This window comes from Symphodus melops, assembly GCF_947650265.1.
Source record: "Symphodus melops genome assembly, chromosome: 1".
Taxonomy (NCBI): Eukaryota; Metazoa; Chordata; class Actinopteri; order Labriformes; family Labridae; genus Symphodus; species Symphodus melops.
The window spans coordinates 27,817,808-27,831,581 of NC_136691.1; the positions used below are offsets into that span (position 1 = coordinate 27,817,808).

Below are 13,774 nucleotides of genomic sequence, written 5' to 3' on the forward strand. Positions count from 1 at the left end.
TTATGTTTTTGCGTGTATTGAAGTTATTTAAGGTTGTGATGCTTTTTAATAAGTGTAGTTCAGATGTCTTGTTTGTGTGTATGTGACCATGAATAGTCAAAGCGTGTCTCCATATGTGGGCTGCCAATGAGTGGGAGGCTGTCTTGGGGGCAGTTGGGTGTGTTAGGGTCTGATATGAGGTCTACGTGGTGGGTGTTAATGTAGGGTATTCAGTGATAAGACTCAGCAATGTGTTTCCTGCCGTGTCAAGAAAGGATGACAGCTTCCTCTTTATCACTTTGTGGGCGAAAAGCCGTCACGACCTGGACCTCACCCGCTCGAAATTCACACTTTATGAAACTCATGATCGGGACAGGAACGCTCTCACTGTCTGCTTTTCAAGATGGAACTAACGGTAATACTGTCTTCTCCGAAAGGCCAAACTTTCTACAGGAAACGTTTGTTATTTGTTTAACAATTAATTTTAAAAATTAAAATGGGTGGATATCAGGAGACTTGGATTTCACAAATCAGTGGCTTCCTAGAAAAATACCTTGATGTCATAAAGTTGGGTCTCAGTCCTTTCCTTTCAGTCTGTGATACAGGAATATTCTGTGTGTGTGTGTGTGTGTGTGTGTGTGTGTGTGTGTGTGTGGAGTTTAAATACATTAAAACCAGTTTTAACTTCAAATAAAAAGCAACTTAATTAACAAACTTAAGAGCAAACTCCAATAACCAACCAACTCTAAAAGATTTGGGGCCGATCCACAGAAGATACGGCTTCACCTTTTACCAAAGTTCAATCGGTAAGCATAGAGACGGCTCGCTGTCTACACACAGGTAACATCATGAACCTCCTGCTGCAGCGACACAGTGTGTTGTCCACAATGCTCTGTGCATTTACACAGATATATATGCATCGAGTTTGTCATCTTTCTCTTGCTGGCTTTTTTCTCTCTCAGCCTACATATTCAGGGAGGGACTCCTCTGCATCGTGATTTGTTCGTTTGTCCGTCCTACACAGACTGCCTTCTTCTGTGTGATTGAAGTCAGACTCTGACTCATTGTGGTCCTTGGGGGAGCTTTTGGAGTGGATTTTACCAATCTCCTCCAGGGCGCTGGCTAGAGAGTCGAGGTCAGCAGTGTCCTGGTGGCGAGCCTCCCACAAGCTCAGTATGACCGCTGACGGACTCTGCTGCTTTGCAAAATAACCCAGGTTTCTGCAGAAGAGCAAACACATCAATACATGAATGCATTTTTCACATTCTTATTTGTTGTACTTTCAATAAATCCTAAGCACCTTGATTTCCTTAACATTGAAACGTTGAAAACCTTGTTTTTGAGTCCTCAAAAACATTTACATGTTGCCATTCTCTTGTTTTACTTTGAAGCAGAGGTGCTTTACAATAGAGATAGAAAGAATAAATAAATGTAGTTTACTTGCATCTGAGAGCGCACAAACTTCAAGTCCCCCCTGTGTAAGCGCACCAGTTGAGCCCCCCAAGTCCAAAAAGCCTGGATACGCCTCTGCATCCAACACTTGAAACAATACTTCTAATCCTCTCATATAAACACCTTCATTAACTATTACTAAAAACACTAATCCTGCCTGTTTGTCACTGAACACAAAGTCTCTTTGAGCAGTCAACAAAAGCTTCAGATTCGACATGAAAGTGAACTACAACATTTAATCGTCCCAAAGTGGAAGTCGGGACCCCCTGGTGGTTATTACAAATGATTGGATTTTCAGTTTGACCTATTTTTGTGAACAAACATTGCATATACAAAAATGTAGATGACATTTTTCTGTTTTTCTATTCTGCCCGGCTGTGTGCATCAGTAACCATTTTAAACACCTCCATGGACAGGCTGAAAAATGTGGGAACCCATGTTCTCGGCTTTACGAGATAAAAAAAGAGAATCAGTTTAAATCCCTGCAAAAATAAGAAGAGGAATTATTGATACATGTGGTCTGCTTTGTATTTCTTTCTGGGGGTTCTGCATGTAATGTAGTGTTAAATCCAACAGGTGGCAGTGTTTCACTACCGCATATGGGTAAGAAACATCAAGCAACATAAAAGCTTTCAGCCGATTGGTCACATCAGGCTCTAATCAAAGGCAAGCCACTTCAGGAGGAAAGCCTATCTGGGTAATTTGGGAATCCCAAAGGAGGCTAAAATACCAGCATCTCAGGAAGGATGCACTTAAGGTGAGATTCTACAGTAGCTACAATACAAGCAAAGACCAAGCAGAGAAACATCTAAAAGAGTAAATTCACATTATACACATGGATTAATATTTGAATAATGAAAGGTTGTAAAGGCTTTAGATCAACAGCTATTCCTATTGTTAACGCATTAAATCATAAACCCTGTCTTATTTAGCCTTATGTCCCTTGTTCATTGTTTTTGCACCAACACACCAAGAAGAATTCCTTGTATATGTAAATGTACATGGTAATCAAAAACAATTCTGATTCTGCTGGTGAGAGAGAATATGCTGCACATAAAAGCACATGCATGAGGATAACAGCACCCATATCAGTGAGTGTTTCAGGTCAGGCAATTAAAGGGAGAGGTTGAGCACACACAATGCTGTCTCTGAGTGAATGCACATCCAACACTCACCGGTTTAAGTTGAGTTTCTGGGCTAAGAGTTGCCAGTCCTTGCCCTTGGCTTTGGCAGTGTCGAAGGTAGCACAAATCTTCTGGCGGATGGACAGGGGGATCTTGAAGGCCGTGGGCCCAGTCTCGGACGTGACGGTGCAGTCTCTCTGCATAAGAAAAGGAAGTGACTCCTTTTCAGTCTGCACGGAGGGAACAGAACATCAGTTCAGGGTCTGAGAGGGTATTTAAAAAAAAAAAGTCACGGCTAATTTTTTAGCCCAGAGAGTCTGAAGTATAATTCAGTTAGCAGTGATGAACATTTTAAAACATCAGTACATCCAATACATAGTAACAAAGAAGTGAATTTGCTTCCAGCTTGTATTTTTCAGATATTTCTTGACCAATTTAGCCTGAAGTTTAGAACATACTGCTCATACAAAGAGCAAAGAAGTGGATTGAACAGTAAGACTAGACTGAAACAAGAAGCTGACATGTCCAAAAAACAAGGTGGGAAAAAATAAACATTTAAAAGGCAAAAGTTGGAAACATCTGCATTGCATGTTCACGTGTCCTGTTAGTCAGTTATGAGTCAGATTATTGTTGCAGTACCACAGAGCTCCACACTATGTTATGTTTTGAGTTTGTGAGAGAGACTCTGACAGTGTGTAAGTCTGTGCAGGTTATATCGATGTTTTGCTCCTCATGTTGAGGAGACTTGGCTTCATATGGTTAATATTAAGTATTGTAGAATTAAACTGCCATGTGGAAATCCCCACTCTGTTGTCTGTCAACTATTTGATTCTAAGCAGCTATCTCTGGACGTCTTCTAATTGCGACCAGCCACTCGCTGTAATATTCACGTTGCACAGTGGTACACTGAGAAGCTCCAAATAAGAAAAGAAGTGACAAACTGAAGAAAACCAGGAAAAGCTGAAATCGTCAGGTGGTGACGTGTTTTCCTGCTCGTCTCCTTCCACCTGAACCGAAGACAGCAAGACGCTCTCTCTGCTGCCCCCGCCCAACTTGCCAGCATCTGTAGTATGGCACTGGCAATACTGCAGCTACTTTCCATTCTTCTCTTGTCTATCTCGCACCTGTGATCTCCAGGCACACTGAGGTTGGGTGTTTCATTTCAAAGAGAAAATGGCTGTCCCACTTTTTCCTGGAGCGAGGTGAGAGCACTGCACAGGGACGTGATTCACAGCTGATCTGAGTCCTTAAACATCGAACTGGTGACAACTTGCCTTCTAGTTAGCACCTCTCATCCCAAAGAAAAGCCTGAGTGTAACTAACTATGTCAAGCATCCGAGGATGCTGTCTTCTGCTTGGGAGGCAAAATTAGCCTCTGTCGCTGGACGAACCGCTCGCTGTGGGACATCCAGAGACTGTGGTGTTGTGATCCACACTGAGTAAGGAGCAGGGCATACTGGACGGGGTCTGTCATCCCCTCCACAACATCTTGTTTGAGCAGAGAAGCAGCTGCAGTGGATTTGTCATGTCACTTCACAGGGGTGAGGTCCTTCTGTTCCCACAGCCATCAGGCTAACCTCGCCCTCAGCCACAGGAGGAGACATGTGACCCTCTCCTCTTTCCACTCTTTTTTTTCTCATCCACAGCGTCCCCCAATCCACTCCCTCAAACACACCTCAGACCACATCACGTTTTATGGAGCAGCGGTTACACCTATGGGGTTAATAGGCAATTCATGAAGGCTCTGGCTCGTTGATATCACAGCGAAGACATAATGTACTTCTCAATGGTCATTTTAGACAGCCGAGCAAGGTCACACCTACACATCAGAGGCTGCTATATAAAGCCCCATCCATGCACCCTTCCATCTGTCAATACAGCCATCCATCCTATGTCTCATCGTATAAGTTGTCTAATGTCTCGTGGCGACTCCAACTCTAGAACAGCAGCTAAAATAAAAAGGAGACTTGTAGGAGTGTAAAAACAAATTATTATTATTAGCAACTTTATTTGTACAGGGACCATGTGCAATATTAAACATAAATGTTGCCATTTGATGTATTGCACCAGATTTAGCTCAGAGTTAGTTTACATCTGTAGTCCCTCAGTTACAATTAAAAACCTCACATAGTAATATAAAATATAAAATGTCTGTGACAAACATAGCAGGTTAATGTTGGATAATAATGTTGGACGCTTTGAGCTGGAACAAGCACATGTCTAGATGTAAAAGTGTCTCTCCTCTCTGCTGTAACAAGAACTGTGGAGGTGCTCCTGAGTGAGGAGTTCTGATTCCTGTTCAGTGGCTGACTGAAGACTGATGTCATGCTGTGCAGCTCCCAGATGTTACTGGAATGTGAATGCAATCTGTTGGAGCACATTTACTCCTTATAAAGGTTCAGAATAAGTACAGACAAAAAGGTGAACAGCTGAACCTCTGCAGTCTGAATCAAATCAATGAAGGAACAAAGAAAACAGGAGTGCTTTCAGTCTATTAATACACAGTGCTAGCTCAGGAGAGCTCACCTTTCTGTCAGTAGACACCCTCCAGGAAGGTTACACAAAGGTTGAGCATGAACGTGAAACATTCTCCACCCCCGCCCAGCCCTCCTCTGCAGCAAAAAAGAAAAAAAAAGCCTCACCTCAGCCACAGCTGTGTAGACCTGCAGAATCTGCTCTTGACCTTTGACCTGGCGCACGCTGATTTTGCAGGAGAGCTGGGCTGTGGCCGGGCTGTATCTCTCCAGGGAAAAGGCACAGTGCAGGGGCTGCTGGTTGCTGCGCCACACTTGGGGGAAGGAGAACTCCTGAGGAGGCGGGAGAACAAGGGGAACTTTAGAAACATAGTCCTTTAAAGAGCATATTGCAGGTTAAAAAAAAGTTGAGATTAACACTTCATGTTGTCAGATAAGGGCTGTAGAATAAGTACATCAATTTTCTGTATATTCTTCAACACATAAGTGCTCTAATTTAGAGGAGAAAGTGGCTGTTTTTAGCATCGCTGTTTAGAACTCGCTTTTTTTCAACAACGCGTCATATGACGTAACATGAGGGAGTCGCGTTCTGTTACTCTGCTTTGATCGGCTTTATGCGTCAGTGTATGAATGAATGAATAAAGCCTTTATTGCCCCTTGGGGAACTTGTCTTGCACCGAGAGCATATAACACTTTACAAACAAACATTTAGAACAAAAGAATTAAAGCACAACAAACAGGCTAAAACATGATTAAAGAGGAGTAATGATACGTGGTAGTGAATGAGAACACATGCCTCCCTGCATCACACACTCTTCACTGCAATAGTTTGTAATTTGCGCGGCGCACATTCGGGTGCATAGTGTAAGTGGCTTGATTATTCATGGTGTTTTTTGGTGAATTATTCCCACAACCTCAGAAACGATCGAACAGACACGTTGAATATTTCGGCATCAGGCGCAAAAGCGTTTCCTTATTAATGACTTAAATCTCTGGGTGTTTAACATCAAATATTATATATGCAGCATTTAATGATTTGATCTGCTGGAATCCTCTGTTATATTCTCTAGTTTGCGCGTAATAGACACCGGACAGTCTGTTTTAATATATGTAGTCATACGATTTATTATAAATCCAACTCTGTTACAAGAGAGCGCGCGTGTGTGTGTGTGTGTGCGCAGTGGGGAAAGACGGAACGCGCAGTTTGGAAACAAAACGAAACACAAGCTTTACGTCTGTCGGTCTCTATTCCATTAAAACTTTAAACTTTTTGTAGTAGCCTAATATATGTGCACGCATTAAACTGTGGAGTGTGTGCGCTATTGTGCATGTTTGTGTGGATTACGTGCGCTGTGAACTCACGTCAGGAGAATCCTGCAGCATACACTGTATTTTCTATAACAACGTGAGCACTGGGCTGCATGAGGAATAAACAATAAAGATATAGTGCTGCATTTGCACAGGCCGTGTAATCGGGTTCTCTCTCTCGCGCGCACAGCACGGCACTGTAATACGTTGTACAGATTTGCCGTTTTTACGAGCAACTCCCATACAATGTAAAGGTGAATGATCGGCACTTGCACCTTCTACAAATAGTTTTTGAATTGATTGAATGTGATTATAAACTTTACATATGCTGATGTGAACACAGCACTCGCCCATATATGGCGAGCTGACACCTGTCACTCAGCAGGACGCCTGCTCCGGGTCTCTCCTCACACCACAGCTTCTCTCCTGAGGCCGTTATTCCTCTAATCCTGCCTGTTTCTGCTCTCTATCACATCTAACAGGTTCAGAATAATAAGCCAGCACACCATTAAATGTAAAGGAATACATATTTTCTTCCTATTTATTGACGGGAGTGACAGTCGGATCCATGCTTTTCTATGTTAAACAGACGGGGATTCAGCGGGACTCCCTCATGTTACGTCACAGCCGAATGCGGAAGTAAAAAGCAAAGACGTGCGAACACGTACTAAAACGTCTCCAGGAGACCCTGTGGGTTATTAATTTCAGAATTTCTTTAAAAACAGTATTGTTAACGTATTTTCCTATGATTAGTTAAGTTTTGTCTTTAACCTGCAATATGCTCTTTAAGTTCACACATTCTCTACATGCGATCTCACTTTGCCTGATTGTCTCATCGCTAAACAAGCTAGCAGACTATAAGTACTGTAAGTAAACACGGGGACGAGGGAGAAGACTTTCTTTCATGGATAATACATCCTGACACTGACATTCAGATCATTTCATCAGTCCAGAGAACCTTTGGACGACCTCATTATCTTACTAACTTTATTACCAGACATCGTCCACAACCATCCAACAACAACTCCTTTTAATATTTAAACTGCAAGAGTTCCGCCCTCTCCCTCTGCTCTTTCATGGCCAGCTCTGAGCTGCACTCGAGGCGAGGCGCGCCAAAGCACAGGCTTCACTAGTATGTGATCACATTTATCTGTATCTGAGTTTTTGGGGAGTGACGGGCGATGTTGTAGTGTCAGGTCTTGTATATGTGTATTATTTAGAGCTGCAGCTATCGAATATTTTAGTAATCGAGTATTCTATCGAATATCCCGTCGATTAATCGAGTAATCTAATAAATCATACTTTTGCTTAATTAAGGTTTAACTCGTCTTGGGTCGTCCCTACAAACCTGCTTCTTTGCAGTTACCATGGAAACGCCTGCTTGTTACAGCCAACCACCTCTGCTCTACAGCTGCTGATGATGCTCACCATATTACTGACAGGGTCCCAAATTCACTTTATGAGTCACTGGTCAAGGCGGCAGGTAAATTAAAAATACAGGCCAAACACGTTTTAATGGCTGAAATAGCAAATACTGTTTTGTGTAGCCTACACATCTGTTACAGTATTTAATAGAGAAAGCATTATGTTCTGTTGAATCAATCACAGAATCAATCATTATGTCAGATGAGGAAATTGAGAAACTTTAAATTTATATTTGCTAAATTATTATTCCACAAACAAGTTCTGTTTTGATTTAGCTTTGAAGACATTAGACATTTAATATAATCAGCCTGTTCATTATTAGAAGTGTGCGTATGTGCATTCAGCACGCTCACAGACTACAGAGACCATAGACGTGTCTATGACAGAGACTGTGAGAGGACGTTGCTATCGTTATGTTAGCTGCAAACACGGAGAGAGTGAACGGAGAAAAGCCGACTGTTTGACCAGATCACGTGTTCCCGACTGGGTCGTATGGATCACGGATCAACTGTGTGCTGACTAAAAGTTAAAAGGGGCACGCCGCGCTCGCGTGTGTGCGCGTGTGTGTGTGTGCGTGTTAGCGCTGTGTGTAAGAGAGAGGAGCAGGTAGCTGCAGCTACATTACACGGGTTTTATACTCGTACCAAAGTTTTGATGACGCAAAAAAAAAAAAAAAACTTAACGAAGCTTCGAGGCAGCGAAAATTCCTCGATGAATTTTTGTAATCGAATTATTGGAGTTATTCGAGGAATCGTTTCAGCTCTAGTGTTATTATTTTAAGATATTAAATCATCATTTCTCACATTCCTGCGCGGTAATCTGCGAGGAGTGATGAGGGCGGAGTATAGACTCCGAACACAAACTATGTTTGAAGTCACAGCTGCACAAAAGGACAAGCAATCTGGGGTTCAGCGTCTTGCCCGAAGGATTCTTTAGCATGTGACTGCAGAAGCCGGGGATCCAACTCCCAACCTTCCAGTTCAAAATAAAAACATAAATCAAGTTTCTCTCAGCTCGCTAGTGAAAGTGAACCCTGAATGGTTCAATCAGAAACACCACCGCTTTTAGGTGCTGGTGGCATAAATCAGGATGCAGCTAAATAGCACTTTGATACCTAACTCCTGTTTTTGTTGAGAATACGGTGAATTAGTGCCATGCTTACCTGACATGTGGTAAAGGGTTTTATGCTCCACAGGAACTGGGGAACATCCTGAATGGAAACCTGGAGGCTGAAGGTGTTCGCTTGGAAAGGCAACATCTTTGGCTCCTCCAGAAGCTGCCCCCCTCTGCTCTTCTCTGCCACCACAACTCCCTGGACAAAAGGGAGACAAAATGAATGAAAGGATGGAATTCAGATTAAACAGAAGGTCAGACGCACAAGAGTGTGACAAGTAATAGGGAGGGGAAACTTAAAATGTGGTCAGGGAAAAGAGAGGTGAGTGAGAAGACCTTGAGTGTGTTTCCCTCCTTTGCCGTTAAATTCCATTACGACATTGTTTTACAACACTCTCATCCACATCTGACCACATAAAGGTGCTTTTCCTGAACATGTCATATTCACTCATTCACAGCACATTCACACACTGATGGAAGAGGACGCTCAGCGTATTAACTAATCAACTCATAAACATTCATACTCTGCGCTGACTAAGCCGGAGATCGCACAGTCGACCTCACAGCTGAGCGATGACCACCTCAACCACTGGGCCACCGACGCATATAAGGGCAAAAACATGTGGCTGTTAACAGGCAAGTCAGGCAGCTGCTTGGGGCCCCGGACTGTCAGGAGGCCCCTGAGAGCTGAAAAACATTAAACCGAAGCAATGGCCCAAAATGTGCACATTCTACTGTCATTACAAAATGTGCACATTTTGTAATGACAGTAGAAAACCTCCTGAAGGGCGCCTCATTCCCTTTCTGTTACCCTGCTCAGTGTCAGATTCTGATTTGACAAGTCTGTCGGTGAAAGTCAACAAAGAAAACTGAAGAGGAATTATCTGTGTATAGGAGAGAAAAAAAAAAGAAAGAAGAGGAGATTTTTGCCTCGGGCCCCATCGTCTCCTCTGCCTGTCTCAGGACCACAAATTGAGTCATCTAAAATGTTAACTAAGACGCAGAGAGCCAGGTGTCAGCTCAACTATCATCCAACAACACTATGCAGACCCACCGTGACGCACTGAAAGTTGAATTTTATGCTAACGAGATTTTAGTGTCTGGGGCCAAACGTCAATCTCCCGAATAAAAAGTGTTGAAATGAATGAGCACTGTGATAGGGGCTTGCAGGTATTCATCCGTCATCATTGTTCGGTGTCTGAGCGTCTGGCCCATGTGTCCTCAGATTATCTCAATGACAAAGGAAGAAGAGGGAGCAGAGCTCTGAGTAATGTGATTGTGACTTAAAGTCAGGTTCACTATGTTTAGATTTTAACCTTTGTGGGATTTTTTGGGGAGATTTATTAAACTATACATTTTTTGGAAAGGTTATGATATAAGGAGTCAGAAAATCAATGTTTGAATTTGCCCAGATGTCTGAAAAATGGCTGCCGTGAAACTTTAATATATAATATCTCAGCTTCGGAATAATAATAATAATAATTTACACTTTACTAATCCCATGAGGGGAAATTCCGTTAAATTGGATCAACTCAAGGAAGGCTTTTGGGGCTTGGAGGACCTCTGTGGTTTGAGTGTTTGAAGTATCCGTTTTGCAGAGGATCCAGCTGTGGATCCTGCAGAGTCATGGCTTTCTGTATTATTAGTGTTTGTGTCTAAGCTTCATTATCTATACACGTTTGATGTGTTCGAAGGAAAGTGGTCGGTGTGGCATCTTCTCTGAATACAGCTGAAAAGAAACTGAACGACGAAGACCTTTCAGTGAGTGGACAGAAAACACGTGATTTATCCTCCCACTGAGCATGCAGGGAGATAACTGTGACAATGCCCCCTTTACTATTATTATTTAATATCCATGTAGGGTGGTTACTGCTTGACAAGGTTTGTAATTTAGGATGAAATAATGACAAAGTTGTAGAGATTTTTCTCTTTTTTTTGGAGTCTGTGAGATCAGGGGATGAACAACGTTCTGCGTCCGGTTGCTGCTGCTGCTGTTGCTACCGTCACCATTTTCCCGGCAGATTAGAGACTTTAAGACCTGTCGAGCGACACTAATTCTTGAACAAGGCAGAGCTTCATTCTTCTTCCTTAAAGAGGGTTGTAAATATTTCTCAGTGTGCTCTCAGGTTGCCGTGGCGATCTGGACTCACTGCGTTGACTGACAGCGATGGTTCTGTTTCTACGCTGGTTAGAACCACCGTCAATGTTGTGCTTTGTCTCTGGTCGCTGCCTGTCAGCACCCGTGTGTCCAATCAGACTTCAAGCTGTTTGAGTTCAGGGTGCAGTAAATGAAGGACAGTGCAGGGAAACACTTTGGATAAAAGCATCTGCTCAGTGAATTGTTGAATTAAAAAAGAGCTGGCACAGTCACTGACAAGAACGTGAATCTTGACCAGAACGCAACTGCAAAACAGACTCTACTTTCTGCACAGACTGACAGAATACTTTTAAGCAGTCCATGACCATAGCAATAAAACTCAATGTCAAGAGTTTTAAAAGCAAACTCAAGACCTACCTTTTCAGTCTGGCTTTTAACGGAATCTCATTTGACCTCAGTTAGTTTTATGACATTTTTAACCTCCAGTGTTTCCTCATTAAAGAAACAATGATAGCGTTTCCTCGGTCCGTCAGTACCTGTTTTCAATCTCATTATTTTACCATAGTTGTTGAATTGTGGGGTGAGGGGGGTTGTGTTGCTCTTTGATTTACTAAGATGTAAAACACTTTGTGATGCAACTTTGTATGAAAAGTGCTCCACTAATAAAGTTTGATTGATTGAAGGATAGCCCCCTTGCATGGAGGCCGCTCTGCCTCCGCAGAAGAAAAAAACTATTCAATGTTGTGTAAAAGTGCGTGCTGTGTGTCACATGACTTATCACTGCACTCTGAAGAAGCTCATCTAACGAGCAAGCAAAAACCAATTCTCCCAAAAACACACCTTAAAACCCCAGTAATAGCATGAAAACATGTCAAAAGGCATCCTCCATGTAAACACAGTTATCCTATGAAACACCCTAACCCTATCTCTATAATATAATATGTATGTGTATTATACATGTCAGCTACACAGAGACTTCAAACAGTGTCTCTTGTTTCACTCCTTATCTCAGAGAGAGTAAACAGCAGACAAACAGACTATGCACAATGATACATCCACTTTCATTTAAACTCCATTGTATTGGTTGTGTATGATCTTAATTCAGGCATATATACAGTATATAGTGGACTGGTATGATTTCAAAGTGTTACATTTTACATTGAATACAAATCTGTAACGACGTCTTAGCAAATTTAAAGTAGTTTTACATTTTGAAACCTGACAAATGATAAGTGGAGTTCTGCTCTGCTTCACTTCAGTCAGCTCAAACTTGCACTGCTAATGTCAGGATGTTGGCTCATGCAGCAGCGTTTTACATGAAATATTCCCACTAGGAGTAGAAAAACAGTATAAGACATAAAACCTTTAACTCATGCTACGTTCCACCTGTCTTTCCTCTGACACAATAACAGATACTATGATAGACTTCTGAGTAAATCTCCGAAGACTTCTCTTAATATGATACCAAGTTTGTTCTTAGAGACTTTGTGGCTGCAGAGATAAACTTTCAGTGCAGGACAAAAACCGTCTGTCCAGTAATGATCAGCACGCCTTACAGTCATACCTGTCACATGTCTTTGAGGTTTCAGTTCTGTTTTGTTTTTCTGGTGTAGTTTTGTGTGTTGTCTTTTCTCCCCCTCCCTCTTCTGGTTTTCTTCCTCCTGCAGGTATGTGAGTGGCAGGGGGTGTGGCTGGCTCCTCCATACAGCAGACGAGACACACCTGACTTCTATATAATCAACTCCTCCATATAAGCCTGGTTTGCACTCCACTAACCTGCCACATAATTCTGTCTTGTTCGGTAGTGTCACGTTTGCTCTCAGCAAATTGTTCAAGAGCCTCTATATCGATTTTGTGCCGTTGTTTTTTCGTTACTTTGTGGACTGATCTTGTTTCTTTTTTTTTTGTTTTGCTGGTGTGCCTTCTGCTTCAGTTCAGCTCGTCGGAGTTCCCGGTCATCCTGATCTTCAAGCCAGCCAGCTCCCTGTCCTCACTACCTGCTCCCTTTGTTTTTTCCCCCCGTTGGAACATTAAATACATTTTTGTTAAAACTATTTTGGTTTTGGTCTGTCTCTGCATTTTGGGGTCCGCCAAAAAGGAAACCTAACGATGTCTTTATATATGTTGTGATTTTTTTTCCCATTGCTGTAAATCAAATTTCTCTACCAGGGACAATAAATGTCTGAACAGAACAGCAGCATGTTCAGTTGACTTTTCAGCACAACATGATTTATTAGCAAACACACATCTTCCTCCTTTTCACTTTAACTTTCCTTCTTTAAGAACAGAAGGGAAGAAACCCATCAACACGTCTCTGCATCGCATGTAGGAACACTTTAAGAGCTCTGAGTGAGACTGATCAACGTATCCTGGCATGTGTGTGATCTGCCCTGAATGTTAGCATTCATGCTAATGTTAACATTCATGCTAACCCTGAATGCATGCTAGCAAAGACACATGCTAACCCTGAATGTTAGCATGCGTTCTTAAACTCTCTGTCTCTCCTTTTTCTTTTAGTTCTCTCAAAGATAAAAAGTTAGCAAAACTCAAAATCAGTATAAAAACTTCCTTTTCTTAATTTAAGTGTTTCCATTCTGTTATTATTGTTTGAGTGACTCAGGTGACTTTCCTGCTCTTACTTCCACAAACACACTCAAGTATTGTTCATAAAGCTTGATCCTATAGTATTAACATTCCTTGGTTGTTCTCCACTCATACAACATATTCACATTTCATAATATTAGAAAAGAACAACCCTAATTTATCTCCCCAAGAATCCAGCCTGTCGACCTGTAAGCCTG

At 42.1% G+C, this 13,774-nt stretch overlaps 1 protein-coding gene across 2 annotated transcripts in view; it reads right to left on the reverse strand.

The window, feature by feature from the left end:
• Window positions 1-477: 477 nt before the first annotated feature.
• The window catches only part of unc5db (unc-5 netrin receptor Db), a 143,095-nt gene continuing 129,798 nt past the window's right edge, over window positions 478-13,774 (reverse strand). For both annotated transcript variants that reach the window (XM_079353504.1, XM_079353503.1), the window contains 4 exons: window positions 8,925-9,074; window positions 5,198-5,362; window positions 2,607-2,785; window positions 478-1,199 (listed from right to left, as the gene is read on the reverse strand). In XM_079353504.1, the coding sequence (XP_079209630.1) occupies window positions 938-1,199; window positions 2,607-2,785; window positions 5,198-5,362; window positions 8,925-9,074 (756 nt within the window). In that variant the 3' untranslated portion in view covers window positions 478-937. The remainder of the gene's footprint in view (window positions 1,200-2,606; window positions 2,786-5,197; window positions 5,363-8,924; window positions 9,075-13,774) is intronic.